The sequence below is a fragment of the Apteryx mantelli genome, chromosome 22, assembly GCF_036417845.1.
Source record: "Apteryx mantelli isolate bAptMan1 chromosome 22, bAptMan1.hap1, whole genome shotgun sequence".
Taxonomy (NCBI): Eukaryota; Metazoa; Chordata; class Aves; order Apterygiformes; family Apterygidae; genus Apteryx; species Apteryx mantelli.
Window position 1 is genome coordinate 10966579 of NC_089999.1, and position 27885 is coordinate 10994463.

Below are 27885 nucleotides of genomic sequence, written 5' to 3' on the forward strand. Positions count from 1 at the left end.
CTGCACTCCCCTCCAAATACAGGGGCTCAGGCGTGGAAGAGGCTGGATCTGTCTCAGGGTATTTCTCATTTCTCTCACAATATAAACGACTTCAGCGTGATAATGGCAAACAAAGCGGGCTGGCGGTAAGTAGTTTATGACCAGCAGCCAGTGTAGGTGAGGCGTTTTCAAACGCGCAGGAGGATGCAGCTGGGGCTGGCACAGGAGCCCTCTGTCAGTAAACAGCTATGAGCAAAGCTGAAGAGCAGAGCGCAGTGCAGGCAGGAATTTGCAGAGCGACAAGGGCTTTGCAACGCAGCCCCAGGAGCGCACATGGATCCCCCGGATCCGCGGAGGTGGGTTACTGCAGCCAGGCTTGCTGCCGGCCACCCTCAGGGAGGTGCAGGCAGGGCCCTGGGATCCTTCCCTCCCTCCTTCCCCTGGAGCCCACAGCTCGTTCCCCTTTGATCCCAGTTCACTGCAAGTTGCAGTGCTACAGCTCCCTTTTCCAAGCCTTCCTGTCCCCTCATCCATAACTCATCCGTCGGTGCTGAGGCAGCGCTGGAGCCGGGCGGGCTGTGCAGGGACGGACACTGCCACCTCCCGGCAGCGGAGCAGCCCCGGCCCGCCAGGAGCGCCCCGAGCGCAGCCCCGGGTGCTGGGAGCTGCCACGGGCACCCACGCGGCCCCCGTGCGGGGCAGGCGGTTGGCACCCTGCTCTCATCGCTGGCTGGAGCACGCCGTTCGCCTAAGTGCTGGCGACACTGTGCTCAGGTGCCGCCATTCGGCCTTCCCGACCCAACGTCTAACGTCCACCAGTTGTAAGCACGGAGGCTCCCGTTCCCCCCACGGGCTGCTGCAGCAGCGCCAACAGGGCCGCGAGAGGAAGGATGCACGTGTCAGCCGGTGACCTGCCCGTCCGCCCTGGCTGACGTCAACGCTGCTGCCAGCAGCTGTGCCGTGACCCCCTTGCGAGCGAGTTCAAGGCCTCCCCTGGAAACTGCTGGGTGGGTCCGGAGCAGCCCTGGCCCGGGGCCGCAGACCAGGAGGCAGTGCAAAAAGCCCCGCAGCCGGGGAGCTGGCTCCCAGCAAGGCAAGGGCCCCCACCCATGGCCGGCTTCCTACTCAGCAGCATCACCGTGCGGCCACAGGGCCCGCGGCCGCGCACTCGTCTGCCTGGTGAGCCTGGCTGGGTTTCTGCCCCTTTCTGGGGGAGAGAAAGCAGCAGCACCAGATGCCAAGCACCCCCGCGCGTGCACTGCTCTTCCTGACGCTGAAGAACCGAATACTGACTCAGCGGGCTCCTGCCCGTCCCGGGGCTACGTGTGCACAGCACCGCCGCTTCCTCATCACGCTGCAGGCAGCACAGCTGAGCTCTGCCTCAAGGCGAGAAACCTGGCGTTGGTGCTTTGCCAATAGGGAACAAGACAAGAAGAGCGGCTGGGGGGAAAACAGAGTGCTGCGAACCCCTCTCGGCATCCCTGCAGAGGCGCAGCGGCAGGCTCTGCGTATCTAATCCCACTGCCTCCCACCCTCAGCAGACACACAGGTACGCAGGAGCCCCAAAGTTTCTCACGTTCCACTCGCGCCGTGGGGAGCCAGCCGGGGTGGTGGGTGCTGGGAAGCAGGACAGGCTCCAGGCAAGCTCTGCCACTGTCAGAGCTATTTAATACGCACGATAGCACAAACAAAACAGCCCGGGCTGCTCTTTTATTAACTCCTCTGCAGGATGCCAAAGGGAAGAGATGCTTTTTTTTCAGCACCCAAATCTCAGCAGCTTAGCCCACTACGGGGAACTTTTGCCTTTCAGCTTCTTGCTTGTGCCTCCACAGCAATTGTCTCTTCCCTTCAAAGAGCACGATGCCAGCAGCTATGGCAGAGTTCAAGCTGTCCATGCCCGGGACCACGGGAATGACCAGTCTCTTCCCCCCTGCGCTCGCTGCGAGGTGAAGCGCGTCTGGACTCAGACCTTGGGTCTCTCCGCCAATCACTACTGCCACAGGGGTTCGTGCCCAGTTCTCGTAGTAATACTGGGCAGCGAGCTCTGGGACACAGGCACCCGCCGTTCCCTCCCTGTCCTCGCTCTCAGGAGGATGAGCCTTGGGTTTTGATTTTACAGGAGCCCGCGAGTTGCTGGAAACAGCACAAGAGCTGCCAGCGCTGCCCGACACGAGTTCTGTCTCAGGCTGCGCGCCTGCGTCTTTGTTGTCAGCCACACAGACCTGGGCGCCAGCGGGGAGATGGCGGGGAACAGATTCCCAGTCCAGATTGGCAACGATGGGCACGCGGAAGTGAGCTCCCATGCCTGCGCGAAGCACCTTTGGCTCCCACGGGTCCACACAGCCTGAGACAGAAGGGAAGAAAAAAGTGAGAGTGCAGCAGCTCCAACAAACGCACAGACTCAGTAGCGGCTCCCACAGCAAAGCGTGACTGGGCAGAAACCGCTTACAAAGTCTCTGGAACAGCATCCTAAGACCTCTTATTCCCTGTCTTACCTCCAAACTGGTCAAACTAAACTCTTTTTTTCCCCCAAGAAAAGGCTCTTACCTTTGGTGAGCAGCACTTTCTCACAGCCTGCTCCAGCTGCAGATCTCAGAATAGTCCCCAAGTTTCCTGGATCTCGGATATTGTCACAGATTAGGACCACTGGCAATGAGTTGGTTAGCTGAGCAGCAGGATAAGCCATCTTGGCATGGTCAGGCTTGGAAAAGATCCCTAAGGAGACAAAGTGCCGATAGGCTTCTGACTCTAATACATCCCAAGGAGAGGGCTGACTCTGCTTTAGTTGGCCCCAACTCCACTATAAAGATGTGCCAGAGAAAGCATTAGGAAGAGTGTTACTTAAAAGTTTGATAAGACTTTGACACTTTGCAATAAGAACTATTTCCCAGTGGAGCGTGAGCAATGTGCTATTAAAAATGGGCATTAGGACCTTCAACGTACCCTAGGAGCCCCTTTCATAGTTATCACAGGAGGCCAAATAAAAGGGAAGTCTCTCAAATTATTTCACTCTTGACACACAGCCAGAGTGTCTGGGGGAGACCAGTGAAGAGATAATCATTATCCACTTATTAAGTGTGGAATAAGTTTCCCTTTGAGCAGTGTTGTGACTATTTCTAAGGCAACTTACCTATAAGCCCCTGAGGAGTTACAAGGTCAGACCAGCTCTTAATGTCTTCAAATTTCACCTTAACTAAGTCGGCTCGTTCTAGCTCTGCCTCGGGCAGCTCCTTCAGGTGCCCCACGGTGCTGAAGAAGAGAGTCTGCAGCACAGCTCCTGCCTCCAGGGCATCCTTGATGAGCCTGTGACCCTCCAGCAGAACCTTCCCGTGATGGTCCCGGAACTTCCTCGACTTGGCTATAGTCACCACTTTTCTGCAGAGAAGTTGATCAGAGAAAACGACCGTGATGCTGACACCATCTACAGTCTGAAGCTTGCCAGCCGCGAGCAGGGAACACGCGGGAGCCCCCCGAGGTGTCTTTGGAGGGGCCGTAACCGGTGTTAGGATCCCGACCGCCACCCCGAGCCCCCAAGCTCGCCCCAGGCGCTGCAGACGCCGCCGCGGGCGGCTCGGCACGAGGCGCGCACGGGCCGCGGGGCCTCGAGGGGGTCGGGGCGGGGCGCCCCCGCCGCTGCCCCGATCGGCCACGACGGGCGGCCGCCGGCTCACCCCAGCCTCCTGTCACCGGCCGCCGCCTTCTCGTACCACAGCCCCGGCCCGACCGAGCGCCGCTCCACGGCCGGCGGCGGGCGGGGCTCCGCCGGGGCCTGCCGCGCCTCGGCCGCCGCGCCCCGCTCCCTCTGCGGCGGCAGCACCCGCACCGGGCTCCGCCGCAGCGCCCGCGCCCAGCGCCGCCCGGCGGCGGCCTCGGGCGGCCCCGCGGGCCGCAGCAGCAGCGGCGGGCGGCCCAGGCCCGGCGCCAGCCGCCCCAGCGCCGCCATCTTGGGCGCTTCCGCCGCCGCCGTCGCGCGCGCACAGCGTCATCGCTCTGCGTCACCGTCCCGCGCCGCGCGGCAGCCAGCGGCTCGGAGATGGGGGCGCGGCGCGCGCTGCACTTCGTCTTCAAAGTGGGCGACCGCGGCCGCAGCGCGCGCTTCTACCGCGAGCTGCTGGGCATGAGGGTGCGCGCGCGCGGGGGGCGCTGCGGGCGGCCGCTGGGGGGCGGGGGCGCGCGCGGGGGGCGCTGGGGGCGACCGTTGGGGGGCGGGGGCGCGCGCGGCGGCCGTTGACGGCGGCCGTTGGGGGGCGGGGGCGCGCGCGGCGGCCGTTGACGGCGGCCGTTGGGGGGTGGGGGCGCGCGCGGCGGCCGTTGCGGGGCTCCGCTGAGCTCGGCCCGCCGCACAGGTGATTAGCGCGGCCGGGTCCCCGGGGCAGCGGCCAGCGATGCCGCTGCCTCCCCCACCTTCTGCCGAGGGGGGGCCGCAAACGTGACTAAAGCGGCCGCACCAGGACAGATCCCCTTCGGCCGGGCATCGTGTCAAGCCTGCTAAGTGTTCAGCGTCAAACGTGTTTCCTTTTTTTTTGAGGACGAAACAGGTCTGACTTTTCTTTGCGTGTGTTTGATTCATCAGGTTCTAAGACATGAAGAGTTCGAGGAAGGCTGTAAAGCTAGCTGCAATGGGTGAGTGCCAGCGTTCCCTTTCTCTAATCTTTTAATTCTCGTAAAACACCCTTTAGTCATAACCGGTCATATGTGATTGTCTTATAGGTAGATTAGTATTCTTTCTAAACTGTTCTTCGCATGGAACTAGCGCTGCACCTTTTTGTATTGATGTGGGGTTTACATTGAAACACAGATATTGCTGTGTTACATTTGTAATCTAGTATTGAACTTCCTTTACGAAATCACTTCTAAATTCTCCTGGAATTACAGTCAGTGTTTTGGGGGCAGGTTTCTCAAGTCACAGGGCTGGCTAGGGTCTTGAATAAAAATCCTTCCTAGGAGCCCCAAAGGCTTTTTTGCCTGTTCTCTTTTTTAATTAATAAAGCATATTATAATCAGTTAACTAACTACTTAATTTTCCTACCTTATAATAAGGAAGTGCTTGTATAACTGCAGCTAGTGAGCAGCTTGCACTCTTGAAACGTGAGGTGGTAGGAGGTGGGTAGAATTGTTTTTATCAGTTATGATAATCATGAGTGACAACCTAAGATCAAAGCTGTTGGCTGGTAGGAAAACCTATCTGTGATATGCTATTGTATCACTATTAGCCACAGTAAGAATTCTTCACAAGCATCAGCTCCTACTTAATGGAGAGGTTGCTGGATTAGCTGTACCATATATTTATTCTAGAAATGCAGTTCTCATCTTGAGACACAAACACTTGCGGTTTTTGAGGTTTATTTCTAATATTTACTACAAATAAATATGGTTGTTTTAGCCCTTATGATGGAAAATGGAGTAAAACAATGGTGGGCTATGGACCAGAAGACAATCACTTTGTTGCAGAATTGACTTATAATTACGGTATTGGAGATTATCGACTTGGCAATGACTTTCTGGTAAGTGCCACACTTAAAATGTTTCTTCTTACGATAATTTTTTCTTTATTTATTAGGAATCTGTTCAATATATAACTTGCGACAGTTGTTTTTTTATGCTATTTGATTCCTTGGACACTTTTTATTCTTGCTTGTATAGTTCTGTCCAAGTTGGAAGAACAGAAACTAGAGCAGTTTTGTGTGCATTTAGGAAACCAGGAAGTGCTTCCTTGAGCACATTCCAACTCTTAGTTGCTGTGTGTAGGACATGTGGTATTTCTGGCAGGTCCCACTTGGAATGGTCAGCTAACAAGAACCTTGCTGTAGGGAAACACTCTTTTATTTATCACATTTATTTATTATTTTTTATTTCTTTAATATTTATTATTCACCAGCTGAAAGGCAGTGAGGATCTCATGTTTTTTTCTATGATTATATGTAATCTCATTTTCCCATAATCTCATTTTCTTCCCGTACTTTGAGAAGTGTCAAGGAACAGATGCAGAGCCACAGATGTCTACCTACCATGGTAGAACAGTTAGGAACTTGGTTTTTTTCTTCTCTACAGTGTGTTGTATCAGGCTTTTAAATTCTTTTTGCTTCTCATTTCCCTTTGATGTAAAAGAAGTGTAGGTTAACACATTCCTAGTATATATGTGGGATGAGAGATCAGCTTACACTTACTTTGTAGGAGCAAGATACCAGATTCTCAGGAGATCATATAGTCCATCTCTTAGCAAAAGTACTGTGATTTGCTTTTGGTTTTCATACGTAGAGGCAGATTTTTAAAAGGTGGGACCTGTGCACCATCCACCCTGCCTGGTGATCAGATCTCCTTGACCTCAACCACAGGTTGGAACAAAGATTATGGCTAATGTGGCCTGCGAGGGTGAAGGAGAGGAAGATGGAGTTTTCCATGTTGATGCATGTAAACTGGAGCCGGTGTTAACGCAGGCTGGCGAAGAGAGGCGCCTTAGCCATCTTTGCACCAGCGTATTTGGTATGTGTCCTTTCTGTTCTTGCTAGGGCATAACGCTTGTGTCCGGCCAGGCTGTGAGCAACGCTAAGAAGCTGGGGTGGCCCCTCAATGAAGTTGCCACTGGTATATTTGAAACTGAAGCCCCAGGAGGATACAAGTTCTACTTGGAAGACAAGGAACAACTAAAGCAAGGTAAAACATATCCACTTTTACTTACACTCAAAAGAGGCCTACAAATGGAATATTAGAATCGGCTGTGCATTTGGCTTGTGATGGTTCATGAACCAGGAGCATGTTTCTGTTTCATTTCCTTGTTGCTTATGTCTTCTTCTCAAGAACGTAAAACAATGAGTTTAAAACTACAATTTATTTGTAACTAATACGAAATTATTGCAATCTTATAGATCCTGTGCTAAAGGTAACTTTGGGTGTCTCCGATCTGCAGAAGTCTATTAACTACTGGTCTAATTTGCTTGGGATGAAAATATATGAGAAGGATGAGGAAAAGCAAAGGGTTTTGCTAGGCTATGCAGATAACCAGGTTAGTCTCACAGAAAAATTTCCAATTCCGATCTTTAAGTGTTGCGTTTCATGGCAGAAGCTTCTCATTCATGAGAACAAAATCTTAAAGGAAAAAAGCTCTTGATAAAAAGAAGTGTTTCTCTGACGTTCTCAGTATTAGCTTTTATTGGTGCATCCTGCTTCTATCTTACATCTTACATGTTGCAAGGGAAGAGATTCTCAAATTTGTTAATGCTTCTGGGTTTGCATTTTATATGCTTTGTTAAAAGCATTTTTATTTTGTGAATTATTGCCCAGAATGCTCATGCAAATAGAAATCAGTGGTACAAGTTGACCATTTCATTGAGACGCTTACCTGAACATGAGCTTATTTGTTCGATATTTTGTGAAGAAAAACTGAAACTGTCAAAAATTCTCAGTCCTTCCTGCTTTGGATTGGTTTTGTATGTGTATGCTTGCATGCACTTAACTTCATTTTTTTAACGAAAAGCTATGGCTTGCTCTGGTAGTTCTAACTCATTGGTAAATGTGTGTATGGGTGACTTTGAAATTATCAGCATCAGTGAAAAGTGTGAGTAAGTGTAGCACTGAGAATAGTGTTGTTGCAAGTTAGACAGTTTTTCTTTTTCTTTTTCAGTGTAAATTGGAGTTGAAGAATGTTGGAGGAGCAGTGGATCATGGGACAGCATTTGGGCGGATTGCCTTTTCCTGCGCGAAGGAAGAGGTGATCTTCCTTCTCTTACCCCTTTCATTTGACCAGCTGGCTACTAGGAGATTAATTTCTAGTATTAACAAAATATCTCAGATGTGAACAAAGTAACACTGAACGGATGTTCTGTTCGTGTTTTTTGCAGTGAGAATGCAATGGAGAAATGGACTAACAGGAAACTGTAAATGAGAACAACCTGAATGCGTCTGATCTTCATCTGACTAGGGCTGATCTTGTTTCTTTTCTGTTTCAGTTGCCAAACATTGAAGCACTGATGAAAAAGGAGAATCAGAAAATTTTAACACCTCTGGTTAGCTTGGACACACCTGGCAAAGCCACCGTACAAGTGATTATTTTGGCAGATCCTGTGAGTACTATTGGCAATACTGACAGATTGGACTTAAATTTCTTTCTCTGAGTTATCTAACTTACTCTGCTGTTAAATTTGGTTTAGGATGGCCATGAAATCTGCTTTGTGGGAGATGAAGCATTTAGAGATCTGTCCAAGGTGGATCCTAACGGTGACAAATTGTTAGATGATGTAAGTAATGCTGTCTGTGCATTAGTTTTCATCCTGATTGGTTAGACACCTAGTAGAATTTAATTTTTTTTCCAATTCCTGTGTTTTTTCCCTTTAGTTTCAAATGGAAACATTTTCAGGGAAGCAAGTCATGTGGTGTTGTATCTGTCTACTTTCCTGCTAAGGAAAGCAAATCAGCTTTTAAAGTTCACTTCTCTGTCCTGGCTAGAGTTTTCTAGCCTCGTCCTCAGGGCAGCCACATGGTTGTGCATCTTGCTGGACACGTCAAAAAACACTTTGGTGCAAGTTACTGCAGAGAATGATTTGTCAGCTGCAATAACATCCATGCAGTTGAAGATCCTCCCGCGACAGAGGGGCGCTGGCAGAAACTGCGAGGTTTCTTCAGCAGAATAGCTTGCTTCAGCACTAGATTGATCATAAGGATGCTTTCTAAATTTGCGGTGCAGGCTGGTGAATGTCTGCAGCCAGGTGTTTGGCTGAATCAGCTCCTGTTCTAAATACTGACATTTTCCTTTGTACAGGCCATGGCAGCAGACAAGAGTGACAAATGGTTTGCTGAGAAAAAGATGAAGAAGGCTTCTGCTTAGCTGGAGAAAAAGACTCGTCTGATCATTCGTGCCTTAGTTTCCATCTGAGCGAAATGCCTAGAATATGTAATGTGTTGTGTTATCCTTTCAATAAGAGGCCAGTGTAATGTCTCATGCTGGGGGGCGGGTTGAGCTTGTATCTCTTAATGCTAATATCTCCTTTCGAATAAATGCCACATGCTCCTTCAAATTGTAGGTGAAAAATTGGGTTGTCCAGTAAGGAATAGATTGAGCATGTGGCTTCAGAAACAGGAGCCACGAGTTAATAGGTGGAAAACCTCTCACATGTCTCTATTCATGTTAGACTTGGAAAAGAGGTCCGGAGTTTTCCCTCTAACACTGCTACAGCTCTCTGACATCTTGGGTAGTGCACTGTTACAGTTGTCACTGTGCTGAGCGGCTGTCCTCAGTTAGCCTTCTGCTGTGGTTGAAAGCGAATAATAACTTTTTCAGTTTTCCTGTTTAATGTCACCAGAAGCAAATTTCTGATGTATTGAAACAAAGGTATTAAAAAATAATTTAAAAGTGGGAGCCTAATTATTTGGCTATATTCAGATATTCAGTAAAGAATTAAAATAAGAATTAAGTTTGTGGATGAAATAAAATTCATTTACAGGTGTTCTCAAATAGTCACTTTTAAAGCAAAATGTGAGCTCAAGAGTGAAATAAAAATATTACATGGAAAAGCCTATTCTGTTTCCATTAAATCTGATGGATAATTTGAGGAGGAAATTTTCCTGTCAAAAGCTTACCAACAGCAGTAGAGTTGGGCAGGAGTTATTACTAAAGCTTATTCTCTAATGTATCTGTAGATTCATTAGAATCTGCAGATTTATTAGAATATCTAATTAATTGGCTTTAGCCATCCCGGAGGATTTGCAGCTCAGAAAAGAGATTTTCAGGTAGTTCTGGCTCTGAATATCGCAGCTATTCTGCTTCTGTGATGAGGTTTCAAGCTGAAGCTGCAGGGTTGTCTACAGAGAACTTGACCCGTTTATAGCTGTGATAGCGGGTTCCTATTTATTGAGAACAGAGTAATTATCCTGCTGCTGAGTGTGAAAATTCTAGTCTGGAATAAAAGTTATTTTCATTCCAAAATCTTTGTCCAGCTTTCAAGGGGAAGCATGCGCTTTGGAAGGCTGGGGTGGATTTCTCCCTGGGGTCGTATTGCACGAATCCACTGGATATATTCAATCCCACGCTGGGACCCCGCTGCTGCGTAGCTCCTTAGCGCAGCACATGACCCCGCGCGTGGCAGGCAGGAGCCTGGCTGTGCCCTGGGGCGCGCAGCAGCCCTGCGCTTTCCACTGAGGGCCGGGAAGCAACTTCAGATACGTACGTGTGGCTTTGCAGGCGGCTTTGATGTTCAAATACCTTTGGAAGCAATGATTAGGGGTTTGTTCTGCTGGAATAAAGTCACGCTGCTTTTGCTAGCAGAATGAGAACTTGGGGGACTCATTACCAGCATTGTTCATGTTAGGCACGCTAGCTGCTTTTTAATCTCTCTTCATGAAAACCTGAAATAAGTTTTACAGAAAAAAGGAGGCAAAATCAACAGTGTTAGCAATCAGGTATCACTGAGAATTTAAATGCTTACAAGGAATGTTCTGAGTTAAAATGGGAAAAAATCCTCAATATGTTGTTTGAGCTTTTTGTTTCATTTGATTAAACCAACTATTGATCAAGTAAAAAATATTACACTTAAATTGTATCTCCAAAACTTGTAGCTTGAAAACGTGCAACTAAATGAATAAAAGTGCTTTGTGACGATGGCGATCTGCGTCCTGTTCTTTCAGCTACCCCGCAGGGCGTTTTTAGGTAACGTCCTGCCAGTTTTAATCTAGTTCCCAACACCTTTTATAGGAACAAAAAACCTGTTGCAAAGCGGTATCAAATGGGGGGAAAAAAGCCCGACCCCAACTAAACGTTAAAGGTTTCCTGCTACCCCGGGGGGGCGTAAACCCCCTCCCCGCCGCCAAGCGCGGGAGCCGGAGGGGCGGGGCCGGGGGCGGGGCGCGGCGGCGGCAGGCCCCTCCCCGCGCCGCCAGGGGGCGCTGTGGTGGCGGCGGCGGCGGCGGCGCGCGGGTCGCCCGCGCTGGCGTCACAGAGCGCGGCGGCGCGGGCGGCGGGAGCGGGGCCGCCATGGAGGCAGGTGCGTGCGGGCGGCGGCGGGAGCGGCGGCGGCGGGGGGAGGAGGAGGAGGAGGAGGAGGACCCGGTAGCGGGCCGAGGTAACGGCGCGTCGCGTGTCTCCGCGCAGGGCCGTGGGGCGTGTGCGAGGAGATGGCGATCCTGCACGGCGGCTTCCTGCTGGCCGCCAAGCTCCTCCAGCCGCGGCCGCTGCGGGAGCTGCGCAAGGCCGACTGGCCCGTGGCGGGGCCCCCCGTCGCCGACGCCCTCCGCGAGATCGGCGCCCGCCGCCCCGCGCCGCAGCCCCCCGGCCTCTGGAAGAAGCAGGCCGTCGCCATGGTGTGGGCCAAGGTGCTGCTCCCCGGGCCGCCGCCCGCCTCGCTGGACCGGGGCTGGCGGGAGGACGCCTTCTTCTCCGTCGGCCGGATGATCCCCGACGTGAACCGCACCGTCCTCTTCGAGCTGGCCAAGGCCCTCGACGTGCCCCGGCTCTTCGTGCAGCTGCTGCTGGCGCTGCCCTGGGACCTGCGCCGGGGCGAGCTGGGGCGCTTGGTGGAGTACGTCGCCAGCGAGACCTCCCCGGCGGACATCAGCTTCTTCTTGGACGTGTGGTGGGAGGTGATGAAGCACAAGGAGGAGCGGGAGGACAGGACGGCCTCGACGTTCAGTGCGCTCATCCGTCAGCACGGGTCCGAGCCCTCCCCGGACGACGGGCTGCAGCCCCCCAAGAGGTTCAAGAGCGACCCTGTCTCTGCGACTGGCCCGCCTGCTGCCACCAGCCTCCTCATGGTCCTCATAGAGGGGCTGAAGAAGACCTACAGGAGCATCGCCCTGCCCCGCATGAAGTGCTACGCCTTGGCCAACCTGGCGGAGCTGCTGTCCGTGTTCACCGAGCTGGAGCCCCAGGGCAGCTCCCTCCCCGTTGCCGAGTACCTGGACAAGGTCTGCTCCATCGTCAGCCTCTGGAACAGCGATGCGGAAAGCCGGTACCACCAGAGAGGGCTGGACGAGAAGGTGAGGGAAGCTGAGAGAAGCATGAGCCTCTTGTCCACGGTCAAGCTCTCTGATGAGGAGCTCTTTGCTGGCTTGTACTTGCTCCGCAGCTTGCTGCATGCCTGGGGAGAGGAGCTGCAGGGCACCCTGAACAACTCCGAGGAGCTCTGCTACGAGAGCTACCGGCTCCTTGATGCTCTTACCACCTTCAGGAAGAACCTGGTTTGCTTCTCGGAGACTCGAGACCTGAGTGAGGATGAGAAGCCCATAGTGCTAGAGCTGACACAGATCATCGAGCACTTTCTCGAGAAGACCAGCACCAGTCTGAAGAGCAAGGATTCGGACGCCAACCTTGTCTCTTCAGTTGCCATGACAATCATTGAACGGAAGCTGGACCGGCACATGGAGATGTGCTCCATTTTTGCTTCTGAACAGACCTGGGCCTTTTCAAAGGACTGGGTTGACTGCCTTGTGAAAAACAAAACTCTCTTCCAGAAACCAGAGCTAGTTTTGAAGCTGCTGGAGACTGTGGTGAACTTTACAGTGTCCTCCCAAGACAGGGAGGCCCAAGAGTTGCAGATGCAAGTGACCAGAGCCATCCTGGAGTGTTACACTGAGCTTTCATTAACTGACAAGAACGAAGTACTCTCAGGCGTCCTGGCTTCCTGGGGTGGTCCAGGTCTGTCCCTGAACTTGCAGGTTGTCATGGAGGGGTTCCAGGAGGATCTGAACGTGGCTTTCAACCAGATCACGCAGAGCGTTTCCGATCAAGGCCTGTCCAGGGCTGTGGCTTCCGTGGCCAGGCTCACTCTGCTGTACCCCGAGGCCACCGTGAAGAAGGTTTGTAATCTTGCTGTTGTCAACCTAGGAGCGCACCAGTTCCTTGCCCAAATCCTTTGCTCCTTCCCAGCGCTGAGCTTCCTGGAGACACACGATGATCCCGGTAGGCCACGCAGCCTGGTAGTGAGGTGTCTGAAGGAGGCCGTATGGGGGAAGCTTTCCACTGCAAGGGAAGAGGAGCAGTTTCTTGAGTTCCTGGCCTTCCTCATGCAGCCAAGCTCGGCGGCTCCACTTGTGTCACCTGCAGAGGTCACTAAAGCCTTTATCCTTCCCTGTTTGAAATCGGACTGTGCTCAAATTGAGCTGAGCCTTCAGATCCTCGGTAAGGTTTTGGGGATGCAGTCCTATCCAGAAGAGCACTGGATCAAGTCCTGCTACCCATTCCCACTCCTCCTCAGCCTCTGCAAGCTTCTGGATGGTTACACAAGGTACTGGCATCAGCCCAGGGACCAGTGCTTCCCTTCACTGGAGACCAAAGACCTGGTGGTGAACACCCTCTCCCAACTCTGTGAGGTGGTAAGAGCAGAAGCTGCCCCATCCCCTGATGTATGGGTCCAGTCGCTGGCTTGGCTTCATAGGAAGGTGGCATCACTGGACTGGACTGTTGGTCTCCGACTGAAGAAGTTTTACGGAGACCACTTCAAGAATGAGGTCCCAGAGACGCTGTTTGAGATCTGCAAGCTCCCAGAGGATGAGTGGACGTCCCGGGCTTTGCCAGCCTACGGGCCGGGAAGTGGGCTCCTGGCATGGATGGAGTGCTGCTGCATGTCCACAGCGCTCAGGGAGACGATGCTGACGCTCCTCACGGTCAACGTGGACAACCCTGAAGAAGTGAATCTCTTCAGCAAAGGGTTCCTGGTGGCCCTCATACAGGTCCTCCCTTGGTGCAGCCACAGCGAGTGGAAGAGGCTTGCGCATGTGGTCCAAAGCTTGCTGCAGAGGCAAGTCTTACACGTGCCGTACACGCTGGAGTACGTCCAGTACCTGCCCCTGCTCAACCTCCGGCCCTTTGCCCACTACCTCCAGTTCTCCGTGCTCTTCCTCCGAGGCTTCCAGCTCCTCTGCAGCTCCAGCTGCTCCACTTGGCTGCAGGCAGAGGCCTGGCTCCACGTGGTCCGGCTGTACTGCAGCAGCCTCACGGACCTGCTGGGCTCCATCAAGAGCACCGCGGTGCCCCCCGAGCAGCCTGGCGAGGACGTGAGCCCCGCGCAGGAGGTGTCCTTCGTCTGCATCCAGATGTTCTGCCACGTGCTGCACGTTGCCGCCATGCTGCCGGACAGCGGGTGCGGCGAGCCGCTGGTGGTGGTGGCACTGGAGGTCCTCTCGCAGTACGAGGCCTTCAGCGCCGCCGACACGTCCGCCAGCCACGTGCTGCGGAGAGCCAACGAGAGGCATTTCCTGGAGTGCATCACGGACAACGTCGCCGACAAGGCGCTGCGGAGCACCCTCCTGCAGAAGCTCGGCAGGCTGGCGGCTTAGGCAGCGCGCTCGGCCGGGGAGCTGGCTCGGGGAGGAGAGCACGGACCCTGCAACGGGGGACCTGATACGTGGAGAGTTGTAAGATCGATAATAAACCTTATCTTTTTTTGCTCTTTTGAACTTATTTCCCCCCCTGCAGTGTTTTCTCCCCACCTGTCTAAGCAGCGACGCGGCCGTACAAAGATGGGTGGGAACGGCCACTCCGATTTCCCGGCGGGAATAGCTGTGGACGCAGCTGTTGCTGACCCAAGGGCCTGGTCCCGTGGCTGCAGCCAGCCGTGTCAGGGGAATCGCTTCCCTCTGGCTGCCCTCCTGTCCAGCCCCTGGGTCGGCGCGGGTGGCTGGCTGGGTTCACCGCCTGCTGCCGGAGAAACGGGAAGCAAGTCGAGCGAGGGCTCGTTCACGGCGAGCCGGCGCCTTTGGCAATAAGTGTGGGTTGCTCCTGCCCCGAGCTGGGCGTGAAGCCGTAACCTGGATCGCGGTGCCGTAACACCTCCCCACCCAGGAATGAACGGTGTGTGGGAGAAACACGTCCAGTGGGGTGACTCTGGAAAGAGGTCTTTATTGGTCTCTTCCGATAGGTGCAGTAGTAAATAGGGCAGTGTTAGTGCAAACAGAAATGCCTCAGTGGCTTTTTTGTCTTTCCTTTACATAAGGCACATTACTTGTAATAAAAACAGCAAGATGCAAATATTTGTAAGAGATAGCAAGCGTTTTATAACATCAGCTGGTCTCTAGGTTTAACACAAGACGTAGTGTTTCTGCAACAACCGACTGCACATTGGAAGAGGCCTTTTTTATTCTTTGCAATCCGTGCAACTGTGGCTGGAGCAGGATCTGCCACCAGGAAAGGAAAAGGGGGGTCTCCCAGAGCGAAGCACTTTTCAGCCACCATTTTTTAGCTTTTAGGCAGAACGAGAAGCGCAGAGCGGCGGCAGGTCCCCGGGCTCCCGGTGCCATCGGCCGCAGCGAGGCCGCCGGGGCCGCGGCTGGTGGAGCGAAGGGAGCCCTTGGCTCGCGCGGGAGGTTGCAGCCCCAGCTCACACTGCGCGCAGGGGGGGACTTGCCCCGGGAAGGAATTGCGCTCGGAGCAGTTGCTGCTTGGATCGTACATGCCCCGGCGGCTGGTTAACCCCAGGCTGCAGCCGTGGCGCTGGGGGCAGCGGGGAAGCCTTGGCCTGTTTCCAGCGTGACGCAAGGTGGAAATAGGCTGAACCCACCAAGAAGACAACTCAGCACCCGGCTCTAGCGTTGCCTGGTCCGGACACCAGAGCCGGTCGGTTCCTCCGGGTGGGCGGGAGGGATGGACCCTGCGCCCGCAGCGCAGGCCGTGCCGGTGACCTCGGGTGCTGCTGGTGGGGCTGGAGGGAGAGCAGGGGCAGCGCATGCTGGTGGGCTTTCAAATGCCACCTGGGGGATGCGGGGCAGATAGGAGCAGCCCCTGTGCAAGAGCAGCTAGGGCAGGGGGTTGAAAGCAGCGTCCCCGGCCCCCGACGGGCTCTGCCCGGTGCCCCATGTGCCGGTGAGACGGGGGCTCAGCCCCTGTGCCCGTCCTGCCTTTGGTGCCGGGCTCGCTGCCCGGTCCGGGTTGCTCTCCAAGACAGCGTAACCTTTCCCTGATCCTGCCGTGAGCTTCTCCTCCCTCCTCCAGCCCTGTGAGCAGCACCGGAGCCTTCCCTGCCCTCGGGACCGTCGGCCACAGGCACGGGACGGTTGTAGTGAAATGCCCCTTGGGGCTCCACGGAGAGTCTGCACGTGAGCTTGAGCCTCGCAGCCGCGAGAAGCGCACGAGGGAGGTAAGAGGCCGCACGCAGCCGTAGTGTAAAGGCAGTGTCGGAAAAGATGGGGAAGGGGCCGTGCGGAGCAGCGCCGCGGTTCGGGGGCCTGGCTCCGCTCTCGGCTGTAAATCAGAGCTGGAGGAGTGAATCGGAGCGGCGGCAGCTGCGGCACGAGGCTCCCCCGGCCCCGAGGGCCGCGCTCGGGGCTGGGCACGCTCCGGGATCGCCTCCGCTGCCGAGCTTGCTCCGCAGGCTCCCTCACGCCGCACCTGGCATCAGCGTCAGCCCCGAAGACTGGGGGCTTTTTGCAGCAGCCCCCTCTCGGGTAGCCGTCGGTCAGTCAGGTGCCGCAGCGCTGGATCCCAGCAGGAATGTCACGCCGCTGACGGACGAGCCTCCTCCTCGCCGGCTCCTGACCTCCCGCGGGTGGGAGGATGCGAGGCGCTGGAGCGATACGGGATGAAAGTCGTCCCGTCCGAGGCTGGCGCTGCCCCGGAGACAGCAAGGCTGCTGCAGACTGAAACCGCCTCGGGGATGCGACGCTTCTGCCGCTCTGCTCCCGGGACGGCCCCGGCAGCGCCGGCATCGGAGGCAGGGGAGCCGCGGAGGCCGCCGCGGCCCCCGCCCCGCTCTCGGCTGCCCCGCCGGCCGCTATCTGCTGCGCTCAGCGGGCGAGCTGCTGTAGAGTCGGGCGGCTTTGCGGCAGATCAGCCTGAACCAGTAGAGCTGCGGGGCGATGAGCGAGGCGTTTGCGATGTTGCAGTGCAGGGGGATGCGGAAAGGCACCAGGTAGATGGGGATTCCCACCTGCCTGGCGTAGGCCGCGTACATGAACGGGAAGAGGAGAATTCGGCAGAGGAAGAAAGTCACCAGGATGAGGATCCCGTTCACTTTGTGCAGGAGCGTGTCCTGCATCTTGAGCTGGGGAAGGAAGGAGGAGACCGTGTTGCGAGCGCTGCGTAAGCGACATCCCCGTCCGCTCCTCGGGCGAGGACTGTGCTCGGAGAGCTCGGAGAGCCAGGCAGCAGGGAGCCGGTCCCTGCCCCACAGCGCCTGCGGGCCAGGAGCTGGGTGCTGGGAAGTGCTGGGGGTGCTCAATCCAGTCTCCTGCGCCCTGGGGAGACGGCTGGGTGCTGGAGGCGGGAGAGGAGCACGGAAAGAGCGCCCAGCAAGCGTGGATAGAGAGGAGCATTTCGGAGAAGGCTCCCCCCTCGCTGCTGCATCACCGGGGCTGATGGAGAAGGGCAGCCCGGGGCGGGGAAAGGGTGCAAAGCACTGCGGGGTTCCCAGGCGCCCGCTCGGGGTGTCCGGGACCCACCCTCCGAATCGGCTAAGACCGGCCTCGTCCCTCCTCGCCTACCTGCATGAGGATTTTGCCCAGCGAGACGAAAGGAGTGCTCAGCTCGGCTGTGAAGATGCAGCCCACGAAGAAGTCCCCCAGCTCGCCCCTGAAGTGCTGCAAAGGAACGCGGCAGTGAGCGAGGGCCCTCCCCACCGCGGTGCATTTCATAGCCTGGGTTCTGCTCCGAGATCCTGTTGCTTTCAGGCCCGGGATTTCCCGGCAGGGTGGCCAGGAGCTAACACCGAGCATCTCCACGGGATCACGGGCTCCTGACAGGCGGAGACGCTTTGCCTTGATTGCAGGGGTGCTGAACGAGATGCCAGCCAAGCGACAGGCACAGAGCCAAGACAGGCAGCTTGAGGAAAGCCTCCTCTTCGTCACTCTAACTAGTTGGTCTCAAACTGATTTTAATCCCAAAAGTCTAGCGGCAGTTTGGCTTGTGGGCTCTGAAGAGGGGGTGGATGCCTGTCAGTGGAGACCCACCGTAGGTCAGTCTGGGAAGAGCTGAGGTGGGAGAGAAGCACTGGGGAAGCGTCCGGGCATTTTGGCTTTGGAGCAGGTGGGGAACCTCCTCGACTGGCAGCTTTGAGGGACAGGTTAGGCCTGGCCTGATTCCTGCCCCGTCTCGGAGCGGGTGGCTGCGTGGGACGCCGCGTGGCAGCGCTCTGCGGCCCCGGCCGTGGTCAGCCCACGCTCTGCGCCCTGCTCTCCGGGACAGGGAGCGCGTGCAGGTGGAGCGGCATCTCGGTGACGCAGGGAGGGAGGCCTCGCTGGGAGAGGGAAGGACCCGCTGCAGTTCAAGGATGGGGACAAGGACACGGTGCAGGGAGCCCAGCTGGGGGGCGGCCACCCCACAAGGGGCGTCCCCTGCGACCCCTTACTGGAGGGGACAGCGGGGCTGCTGGCTGGACGCCAAGCGGGGCTCCTCCGTGGGCCGGATTTCGCCGTGGCCACGTCCGGCCCTTACCTGGGTGACGGGGGTGAGCACAACGAGGATGAAGAGGTGGTGGGTCACCATGAGCCGCTCCTGCAGGAGGAAGCTCCGCACGCTGGCCAGCGAGTGCTTCTCCTCCGCTACGCCCCTGTCCCTGCTCTTGTGCCAGTGGCAGAGGTACATGACGTAAATGTCGTAGGTCATGTAGGGAACGAGGACCCAGACGTACTCCACGGCCAGCCAGTGCCTGGGGAAGGAGCAGCACGCGTGGGGCTATTGCCGCAGCTCTGCGCGCCCGCAGGCGGCCTAGAAGGCGGAGGGCACCCGAACGCCGCAGGCCGGTTGCGCCCCAGGCTTCGCGGCAAAGCGCCCGCCGCGGGGCTCTGGGAGGCGACGCTTGCTGCCACCTGCCATCCGCCCCGGCCACCCGGCTTCGCGCCAGCGTCCCAAAGCCCATCCGCAAACGCGCCAGAGCAGCCGCGCCGCCGCGGCCACGAGGAGGTGAGCAAGGCGAGCCGGTGGTGGGGAACGTGCGGGTCTCTCGTTCGGCTCTTTCGGTGCCTAGAGCCGGTAAGAGCCGAGGGGCGCAGGAGGCGCGGAGACCCTTCCTTCGGTCTGAAATGGGAGTGACAGCTGTCAAAGCTAACTGCAAGCCGAGAGGTGCCCAAGGTTGACTGGGCCGGGCTCAGCAGCCAGACCCTGCAAGGGAAAAGGCACCTGCGGAGCGAACGGGGGAGCAGCAAGGTAATTCCCGAACGCGGCAGGGGAGCCGGGCGAGGGCGTCTCAGCGTGCCGTAAAAGCACCGTGTTTACTGAGCCGCTGACTCTCGGTGTCCGGCAGAGCTGCGCAATCGGCCTTGCTCAAGCGGGCAGGGAGGCCGCGGCGGCAGGAGACGGAGATCCGAGCCCCCGTGGCTCCGAGGCCCCCGAGGAGCTCAGGGACCCAGGCGGCGGCGGCGGCAGCTCTGCGCTGCGCCCAGAAACACACCCGGACCCTGCGCGCCGCCGTGCCAGGCGCCAAGCGCACCTGGCCTGGAGCAGCCCGGCACAAACACAGCCTTAACGTGAAGATCTTGATTAGCGCCGCAGCCGCCCCGGCGTGCCAGGGGCCGGAGCGCTCCTCGGGATCGAGCGCTCGTCCTGCACCTTCGCGACAGGTAATCTTTTCGCCCTAAGCGCCGGGACGTTCAGAGCCGATGCTTGGTAGGAATAAAACTTTGAGACTGGGTCCCCTCTGTGTGTCACGCTGCTTCTGCGGGCAAAGCAACACAGCGTGGCCTACCTCGCGTTTGAAAAGCACCCGGAGACCTCAGAGCTCACTCGAGATGCCTGGCCAGCACTTAGGAGGGTGAAGAGCAAAGTTTTTAATATAGGCAATAACCCCTGCAAGACGTTTGTCTGTTGGGAAATAATTGCACGCAGCTGCCTGTTCCCAAATTATGTCGGCATCCCGGTTGCACAACCCAAGCAACAATAACCCGTGCGCTGCAGAGACGGGACTCCCGAAAAAATACTGCATGGAACGGCACTGATAAAAAACTGCTGCTCTAAGACGTGTAGCTGGGGGCCCAAATAAGTCCGCTCTTGCTCTCCCGCCGCTTCAAGGAAAATTTCTTTGTATGCTTTTGCTATTTCAGATAGCGAGATATACGTGATGTAAAACAGGGAGGGGAACTGACCAGCTATTGTGTTTGTCAAACTTGCCCAGGGCTTCGGAGGGCGATTACGGCGCCAGCAATGTAATGATTCTGCCTCAGTAAATTAATTGGCAAATTTTCCCGCAACCTTTGTGATGCTTCCCGGCTCTCTGTCTTGCCATCGTTTTCTGCGACCTTCCCCACTGAGCTCAGTGGTGCAGTTCCCCTGGATTCAAAGAAAATCCGGGTCTGCGGCCACCAAGTCCTCGCGTGGAGCTGGCGGCCTCTAGACGCCCAAGCAAGCGCCCGGCTCCGGGGGGGGGGACGAGGACTGCTGGCAGCCTCCTCCTCTCCCCGCACGTCCGGGATTCTTCATGAGACCCATCTCGACAGCAGATGGTCTTACAACAGAACGATAACTCATTGGACTAAGCAGCCGTGAGCCGGTTTTATGGATCTCTCTATCTATAGCGAGATAAGAGCTCTCACCTCCGTGTGCCGGAGGCAGGGCTGCAGCGACTGCGACGGCGGCCGTCCGGGTTTTTCCCCCCGCGTTTGTGCCCAGCGAATGCCCTGTTATAAGGATCCTCGTACGCGCGGATCTAACCCCCAGGTTTTGAACAGACGTTGTTGCTATACACCTTACAGCGCTTTTCAAGGAGTTAAATTCTCGTGTCACCGTCAAATTCCATCTCGCCATAGCTGCGTTCTTCCCACCTACAATTTTCTCTGCTATTCTACAATAATCGCATGTTTTTAATTCTTCTGACCTGGACTACTCTATGTTGCTCTGTTGAGAGCTACTTTTGGGGCAGTTTATTTCAACGCTTTCAGTAATAGGGGAAGTGGTTTTGCAAACTTTTTACCGTTTTTTCTTGTTTCTGAGCTGCTTCAGAATCTATTGGCAATGGAAAAAGCAATGTACCCTTAAAATCAGTTCTCACTATGTCTGCTTGGCTTGTTAGGAACTGAAAATTTCAGCGAGGAGACTCCCTGCCTCTTCGAAACGCGATGTTGTGTTTTCTGCGCGTAGAGGCACATGTTAAAACCGGAGAGGCATTCCCAGGGAAGAGGTTCCCGCGGCTCCATCCTAGCGGAGCAGCCCACGGCACGAGCAGAGGGAAGCACGCAGTGTTTTTCGCAGGGGGCACAAGCAGTGCATCCCCTAATCCCTACGCCAAAGCAGAGGAAAGAGGAATAGGAAGCTGTTTTTCCCTCCCCTTTGTGCGCGCAAGCCTCTCACATAAAATACCCCGTGCAGGCTGTCTGAGCGCAGCCTCCTCGCGATCCTTGCCCGTCCTTTGCAGAGCAGCCAGCCAGCTTGGTTAGCGCTTGATTACCTGTCATACACCACGTTCTTGCAGTTAAGGACAACCGTGATTCCAGACACCGTTGCCATCGTAGCTTGGACCGTCGACACCAACCTGAAACCAAGAGCGGAAACGGGTCAGACCCGAAGGCCGCCAAAACACGGAGCTTTCCTAGGCGAGGGCTCGGTCGCGCCGAGGAGGATGTTATCGCTTGGACGCCCGCTCCGTGCACGCCCCGAAAGCCTCCGAATGGTGCCGAGAGCTCTGCCCTGCGCCTGCTCCAGCGGCACCCGTGGTCCGAGCTGCTCCGTGGAAGCTGGCCGGAGCATCCCCGCTCCCCCAAAGCTGACATACGGGAGGGCGATGGCAGCGCGACGCGGGGCAGCAGGGGACGAGAGAGGCTCCGCGCATCGCCGCAGGGTGATGGAGGGCTGCTCCCGCGTGCGTCGCCCTGCGTGCCCAGTGGCACGAGCACGGGGACGGGCGCCGCGTGGGGCCCCTCGGTGTCACCGGGAACGCGGTGGCGGGCAGTTCCCGCGCGTCGGGGCTGCCGGCTCAGGGGGCTGCATGATGGGTCCAGGCTCTGGACTGCTCTGCACGCCGTGGGGCCAGGTGCTGGACCGCTGTGGGTCTGGGTGCTAGACTGCCATGGGTCTGGGCTCCACACCGCCATGGGGCCAGGCTCTGGACACCCATGGGTCCCGGGCTCAGGAACACCGTGGGTCCTGGGCCCCGGACACCCATGGGTCCCGGGCTCCGGAACACCATGGGTCCTGGGCTCCGGAACACCGTGGGTGCTGGACTCGGGAACGCCATGGGTCCCGGGCTCGGGAACACCGTGGATGCCGGGCCCCGGACACCCGTGGGTGTCGGCTCCGGACCCTGCGCGCCCGGTGCCGGTGCCGGTGCCGCGCCGTGGCGGCGGCTGCTGCGCCCCCCGGCCCCCCCGCTGCCCCGTACCTGCCGCTGAGGAGGACGCGGTCCTTGAGGCTCCATGCCGGGGCGGCCCAGCGCAGCGCCCGCACGCAGAGGGCGAAGAGCCCGGGGAAGAAGGCGGAGAAGAGGGCCAGCGTACGCCACATGGGGCCCCGCGCCGCGACGGCCGCGCCCGGCGGCGGCGGCGGCGAGAGGGCTCCACCGCCCCTCGCGGCCCCTCCCCGCCCCGTCCCGTCCCGTCCCGTCCCGTCCCTCCCCTTCCCTCGCGGCCCGGCCCGGCCCGGCCTTGCGCCCCCGCGGCGGGTGCCCGGCGATGGCTGCGCGGGCGGCGGCCGCGCTGCTCCCGCCGCACGGACGTGGCGGCTGCGCGGGGGGCAGCGGCCGACGGGGCGCCCCCGCGGGCCGGGCGGGCGGCGGCGGGACCCGGGGGAGCGGCCCGCCCAGGCCCCGCCCCGGCCCCGCCGCGAGGCCCCGCCCCGCCGCGACTCCCCGCCCCCCCCGCCGCGAGACTCCGCCCCCCCGAGGGTGGGGGGGAGGGGAGGCGGGGCCCTCCCGCATCCCGGCGTGCCGCGCGGCCCGGAAGCGGCGGCGGGCCGCCATGGAGGAGGACGAGCCGGAGCTGGCGGCGGGGCTGGAGGCGGCGTTGGAGTTGGCGCCCGCCGTGCAGGCGGCCATCGAGCAGGTGCGGCGGCGCCGCGAGGCGACGGCCCGGCCCGGCGGTGGCGGCGGGAGGCCGGGCCGCGGCCGGCAGGGCGGGCGGGGAGGCCGCGGCCTGCCCCGGGAGGCCGCTGCGCCGGGCCGCGGCCCGCTCGTGCCCCGCGTCCCGGCCGCTCGCCGCGCCTCAGCGAGGGGCCCTCGCGGCCCGGGCGGGCACCGGCCCGCGGCTGAGCGTGTCCAGCTGCCGCTCTGCCGCTCGCAGCCGCGGAGCGCCGATCTGCGCGGTCTCTGGCAGGTGGCTGTTAGTTTTTTCAGGGCTGAGGCGCTTTTGCTAATTGATGGCTCCACGTGTGGTGCGTGCGGCTGGCGTCACGAGGCCTGCGGCTTGCTGGAAGTCTGTATGGTCTAAATGTCTCCTTAGGCTGCAGTTTTATGGTCTATGTTACATTGCAGCTTGTGTCTTCCAGTGTCCCTCAAAATCCTCAGCAGCTCTTAGAGCCCAGCAGAAAAAAATCCTTGACCGCCATGGGCGCGATCATGTTTCCATTGAAGTCTATGACTGAACTTGCACCAACTTCAGCTAACCCTTCTGCCGGAAGGGCTCTTTCCTTTAGTAAAAACCTCTATGCAAAAACAGGAACGGTCTCTCAAAGTACCACACAGATAAATCTTCTCATTCTCTTGGGTGTTGGGGCTTGCAGATCATTTTTCATGGCTGTCTTTAAAGCAATAGGACAGATCATGATAGGTGGCACAGCATTTCAAGTGAGCACAGCATCAGAAGGTAAGGAAAGTAGCAGAATTTTTTTGTGTGTTACAGATTTTGGAATTTCATTGTTTTAAAGAAGCAGGCACCCCACATAGTCTGTCTTTATGTGGGAATAGACCATCTGGTAGTAAACTGTTGAGTCATTTTTACTGAAACTTTGAGAACTGCTGAATTATATACAGGTTCTGAAAGAGAGTTAGAACTTATCCAGAAAAATCATTTTCTGTGTTTTATAGATCCTGTATGTTTGAAAGCCAGAGAAGACTGTTGTGACTTTTAGCATTATACAGACAAAGAAAGTCACCCAGTGACGTTTTCATCAAGCACAGAACTTCTCTTCAAGCTAAAACATCTCTTTTTTGAGAGATAGCCAGTTTTGACTTGCGGTTTTGAGCAATAGAGAATTCATCACATCCCTGGCTGAGTTGTTTTAGCAGGTAATAAGGCTGTAGGTAGCTATTCACATCTTGGCTGAGAAGAGGCAGTTGAAGATGGCACTGCCTCCTGCTCTTCTTCAATTCCTCGCTGGCATTCACCAACCAGTAGTCCTGTCACTACTGTGAACATTGCTTTGGGCAAAACCTCCCTCATTCTGGTAAAGTTAGCAGAACTCACTCAACTGACTCCTGCATGAAGCAGGATGGGGAGCACACACAGGCTGTTGGCCCAGCAAAACATGGGGTAGTCGTTTTGGCCGACTGCTTGTGACAAAGGCCTAGGAGTAGTAACATCTTTAGCTGGTTACAGCTGCCTACGGCATCAGCACCTGTCTTACAGTTTGAGAACGTAGTTCCCGACTAGCCTGTATCTTCCATCCCACCCCCTGCCTGAGTTGCTTTTAACACTTGTGGGAATTTGGGATGAACTGAATCTGCTCCCACTGAACATTAACCCAGTAAAACATAAGTAGTTTTTGGTTGGAGCTGATCCAGCCCTCCAGGCACTGTGTGAATGGCCAGGAGCTGTGGCCCCAGAGCAGGGCAAGCTGACTGTGATGCTGCGTCTATGCTCTTAACATGGGCTAATGTCAGAGCATCTTCCTTACTCAAGCAAGACCTCATGCATGTTTAACTGCTTCCTGTTTCTCTTTGGCCGCAGGAGTAACTCTGGAGAAAAGGCAAGCTCTCCAGACTTGTCAAGGGAGGAATGGGAGAGGGAAAGTACAATGGGCTGCTGTACAACCTCCTTTCGATCTGGGTTTGGGTTTTTTTTGTGTAGTGCCGTGCTTGTGCTATGAAACTGTCAGTGTGCTGGTGACGTTACCAGACTCTGCTCGCTCATGGCCTTGTTGTTGCTTCAGCTGCTCAGTCTGTTGTGTCCGTATCTGCTCTTTAGCCATCCCAGCACAAGGGTCTTCTGCACCCTGGACGTCATGGTCATTTGTAACTGAAAACTTCATGGTACTGCATGGTGCTGTGACTCTCCTTAGAGAGACTGCAAACTCTCAGCGTTTGTAGTATCGTTTAGCTCCTTTTCTCCCTTCCTGGAGGAAGGGCAAGCACATCTGGCAGTCAGATGTCATTGAGAGGTTGAATTGAGGGGCTGACTCGGACTTTGATGGGACAAAAATCTGTCACAGCACAGCTGTTGTATTGTGTTCTGGTTGGGACAGCAGGACTCTGTCCCTTTGTCTCCATCTTACTATGTGATCTGTTCGCGATTCACTTGCTTGCCTCTTGCCTTAGTTTTCTTGACTTGCATGGGTGATTCTGGACCTGGCCAAGTGCCTGTGGAACTGTTTTAGTCTTGGGGTGAAAGCTGCTGAAGAGACCTATTTCTAGAAGTTGCTTTCATTTAAAGGGCCTCACAAAGCTGCTGCTTTAACTCTGTAAAATGTAGATGCTGCGTGTGCCCAGTAACGTGGGGTTTCTTATGATGGTTTTGTGAAGGCTCGAAGTGGCCAGGGCGATACAGAGAGGTGATGCTGCAGTGTGACTGGGGGGAGCGTCTATGTGAAGTAGTCCTGGTATTGATCATGGAGGGCGGAATAGATGGCTGCATAAACAAGGAACAAATATGGTAGCAGAGTAGGTAGTGCAGCATATTTTAGTCTGTGGGGGCGAAGAGCGAAGCCTGATGGCCTCATTTGCATCATTTCAGCTACTCTGAGGACAGATGAAATCTGTTTACACCACAGCTGCTCTTTTCTCTTTCCCATGGGTGGGAAGAATCATTCAACAGATTTTGTTTCTCTCCCTCTTTCATGTGAAAGTGGCAAAACCCAAGTCTCCAGAGGACTTGTACAGTTGCTCTTAATTCATCATGTTTCCTACTACAAGGCCGTGAAAAGCAAATCCTCTGCCTCTCACCACAGGGCCTTGCAAAACCCAAGCAAAGATAAGGGCAAGGCTTCAGCAGGGGGTTTTCATTTGCAGACAGCTACAAAAGCATCAGAATGGTTTGGGATGCATAATTAATGGCTTGTGTGTCTTGAGAATCCCTTGCACGGGACTGATTGTACTTGGGCTGTATCTGGAAGCATGCATGTATATTATCCCTGCATTTGCTCAAGGTGATATCTGCAGGAATTTTGATAGGTCAGAGACCACCAGAGAACGTAGCTCCTTTACTGCTGGGCAGAGGCCTGGCTGCCCTCTGCACAGACTCTTTAAAATGATGCTGTTAAACATGATCTGAAGTGAGTGCTGCAGCAATTAAAAGTAATGGATACTGTGTGAAGTTGATGTATTGTTGATTGTATTTTTTTTTCTTTCCCCTCTTTAGGTATTTCCCAGCCAAGATCCACTGGACAGAGCAGACTTCAATGCTGTGGAATATATTAATACTCTCTTTCCCACTGAGCAAGTAAGTAGCACTCATAGTACTGTCCTCTCCTCTGTGTGAGGGGTGAGCTGATGGTAAATGACAGAAGGCATGTTTAAACCTGTGCCCAAGCCTTTTCTTCAAAACAGCAGCACAAGTAGTAAGTCCATAGCAGTAATCGCTTCTTAAATTCACATTTAGTGAGATTCATTGTCATTATGCAGACTCTTTACGGCCAGAGTGTTTGCTGACTGGAAAGTCCTGTTTTGATCTGCAGAAGGAAATTACTTCTATATAAAGGTTTCTCTTGCAATTAATTTTGTAACTTGCTGTGACTCCTGAATGAATCATTGTTGTGGATTCAACATTGGTGAATCCTCAGGGGTTTCAGCTGAATAAGGCAAGTGTTGTATGTGAAATGCCCCTGGTCAGCTATGTTTTAACCCCGTTGTTTCTTTTGAGCTATAAAAAATGGGACTACCATGGGGTGGTATCCAACCACAGGTTTGTGAATCCCTAATCAACCCCACAGGCAGTTTTGGACTAAGCGATTGAGGAAGGGAGGTGTTTCTGCAGCTAAAGATTGGGTGCTGTGGGATAGCTCCTTCACAGGTTTTACTGTGTTTAAGACTTGCTGCAGCACTGGGTTCTGACTTTCAGCAGTTCCTATTCAGCTTGATGGTGGTGCTGATTTGTCTTTTTTTCCCTTTCTCGGGGGCAGCTATCTGCTCCCAGCTCCAGCAGCAGCTAGGCCTCCTCCACCCTGGTGGGGTGGGTGTCCAGGCTCTGCAGGAGGGTCTGTCTTGCCATTGCTCGCTGGAGGTCACAGTCACTATGGCATTTAGGGAGCAATTCCTGCTGGCTGAGGCAGAGCTCAGGCAGTGGAGGGGGAGAGGAGGGCTGCCCTCTGCTTGCTCAGGGCTGAGGGGGAACCAGGGAGCCTCCGGGACCAGCAGGGCTGCAGCCTGCACATTATGTGACCTGAAGAGCAGCTAAGATGCCCTGCAGTTCCTCTGTCAGTAAAGTAGAAGTCGTTGCTCTCCTCCTTGTGAAGTACCATACATGAGAACGTGTTAGGTATCACAGTTGATGTATACCGCAATAGAGTTTTTTGCCCTTTAACTTCTCTTTGTTTTTCATATTGTAGTCTTTGGCAAACATCGATGAAGTTGTGAACAAAATCAGATTGAAAATAAGGTAAATTTTTCCGTTTCATTGTTTCAGGTGGTGAGTAGTCTGGTTGTCACCAAGGCTACATAAATACAGTTTTTGTGCTGTAGCTAATCTGAAATAATTTGCTTGGAAGATGTGGATAGGTTTAAGCTCAAATCCAGTAGGCAAAGAGTGGGGAAGGGATGAAAATATCTCATTGTAAATTTTTATTTATTTAATTTTTTTGCTTTGCCCCTATTGTGTAATACGGTTCCTTCAGGGATCTTAGCTGGTGGGTTGTATAGCAGAGCTTTGAAAGGCAGTGAATTAAGAATCAACAAGTACCAAATCTTAGTACAGTTTGAA

At 55.5% G+C, this 27885-nt stretch overlaps 5 protein-coding genes across 7 annotated transcripts in view; 3 read left to right on the forward strand and 2 right to left on the reverse strand.

The window, feature by feature from the left end:
- Positions 1-1660: 1660 nt before the first annotated feature.
- Positions 1661-3922, reverse strand: MRM3 (mitochondrial rRNA methyltransferase 3). Its single transcript, XM_067309522.1, has 4 exons — positions 3651-3922; positions 3110-3354; positions 2527-2694; positions 1661-2323 (listed from the first exon to the last, which is right to left on the reverse strand). Exons 1-4 carry the CDS (start codon positions 3920-3922, stop codon positions 1758-1760), a joined length of 1251 nt encoding a protein of 416 aa, XP_067165623.1. The 3' UTR covers positions 1661-1757.
- A 66-nt stretch (positions 3923-3988) lies between these two features.
- GLOD4 (glyoxalase domain containing 4) lies at positions 3989-10574 on the forward strand. 2 transcript variants are annotated; one of them, XM_067309622.1, is made up of 9 exons: positions 3989-4102; positions 4553-4602; positions 5363-5483; positions 6489-6633; positions 6846-6982; positions 7601-7687; positions 7926-8039; positions 8127-8213; positions 8735-10574. In XM_067309622.1, exons 1-9 carry the CDS (start codon positions 4013-4015, stop codon positions 8798-8800), a joined length of 897 nt encoding a protein of 298 aa, XP_067165723.1. In that variant the 5' UTR covers positions 3989-4012; the 3' UTR covers positions 8801-10574. The 2 variants fall into 2 exon arrangements, with proteins under 2 accessions (XP_067165723.1, XP_067165724.1); XM_067309623.1 differs by having other exon boundaries at positions 3992-4048.
- Positions 10575-10879: 305 nt separating this feature from the next.
- Positions 10880-14365, forward strand: GEMIN4 (gem nuclear organelle associated protein 4). Its single transcript, XM_067309730.1, has 2 exons — positions 10880-10952; positions 11060-14365. The coding sequence occupies exons 1-2, from the start codon at positions 10943-10945 to the stop codon at positions 14239-14241; spliced, it is 3192 nt and encodes a 1063-aa protein (XP_067165831.1). The 5' UTR covers positions 10880-10942; the 3' UTR covers positions 14242-14365.
- A 567-nt stretch (positions 14366-14932) lies between these two features.
- On the reverse strand, positions 14933-22362 carry TLCD3A (TLC domain containing 3A). The gene is made up of 5 exons (XM_067309694.1): positions 22203-22362; positions 21273-21356; positions 18329-18542; positions 17380-17475; positions 14933-16940 (listed from the first exon to the last, which is right to left on the reverse strand). The coding sequence occupies exons 1-5, from the start codon at positions 22322-22324 to the stop codon at positions 16671-16673; spliced, it is 786 nt and encodes a 261-aa protein (XP_067165795.1). The 5' UTR covers positions 22325-22362; the 3' UTR covers positions 14933-16670.
- A 414-nt stretch (positions 22363-22776) lies between these two features.
- Positions 22777-27885, forward strand: part of VPS53 (VPS53 subunit of GARP complex) — a 70621-nt gene continuing 65512 nt past the window's right edge. For both annotated transcript variants that reach the window (XR_010886229.1, XM_067309857.1), the window contains exons 1-3: positions 22777-22860; positions 26329-26409; positions 27515-27564. Coding sequence is in view for 1 of the 2 variants with exons in the window: in XM_067309857.1 (XP_067165958.1) it covers positions 22777-22860; positions 26329-26409; positions 27515-27564 (215 nt within the window). In the remaining variant the exon portion in view is untranslated. The remainder of the gene's footprint in view (positions 22861-26328; positions 26410-27514; positions 27565-27885) is intronic.

Excerpts from the sequence above, each read along its gene's own strand:
- GLOD4 (XM_067309622.1), top strand. The coding sequence starts at position 4,013 with ATGGGGGCGCGGCGCGCGCTGCACTTCGTCTTCAAAGTGGGCGACCGC. Across the intron at positions 6,983-7,600 it reads TAGGCTATGCAGATAACCAG|TGTAAATTGGAGTTGAAGAA; the intron begins GTTAGTCTCACA and ends TTTCTTTTTCAG. Across the intron at positions 8,040-8,126 it reads TGATTATTTTGGCAGATCCT|GATGGCCATGAAATCTGCTT; the intron begins GTGAGTACTATT and ends AATTTGGTTTAG.
- TLCD3A (XM_067309694.1), bottom strand. The coding sequence starts at position 22,324 with ATGTGGCGTACGCTGGCCCTCTTCTCCGCCTTCTTCCCCGGGCTCTTC. Across the intron at positions 21,357-22,202 it reads CGCGTCCTCCTCAGCGGCAG|GTTGGTGTCGACGGTCCAAG; the intron begins GTACGGGGCAGC and ends TCTTGGTTTCAG. Across the intron at positions 18,543-21,272 it reads AAGAACGTGGTGTATGACAG|GCACTGGCTGGCCGTGGAGT; the intron begins GTAATCAAGCGC and ends CTCCTTCCCCAG.
- MRM3 (XM_067309522.1), bottom strand. The coding sequence starts at position 3,922 with ATGGCGGCGCTGGGGCGGCTGGCGCCGGGCCTGGGCCGCCCGCCGCTG. Across the intron at positions 2,695-3,109 it reads AACTCCTCAGGGGCTTATAG|GGATCTTTTCCAAGCCTGAC; the intron begins GTAAGTTGCCTT and ends TTGTCTCCTTAG. Across the intron at positions 2,324-2,526 it reads GAAAGTGCTGCTCACCAAAG|GCTGTGTGGACCCGTGGGAG; the intron begins GTAAGAGCCTTT and ends CTTCTGTCTCAG.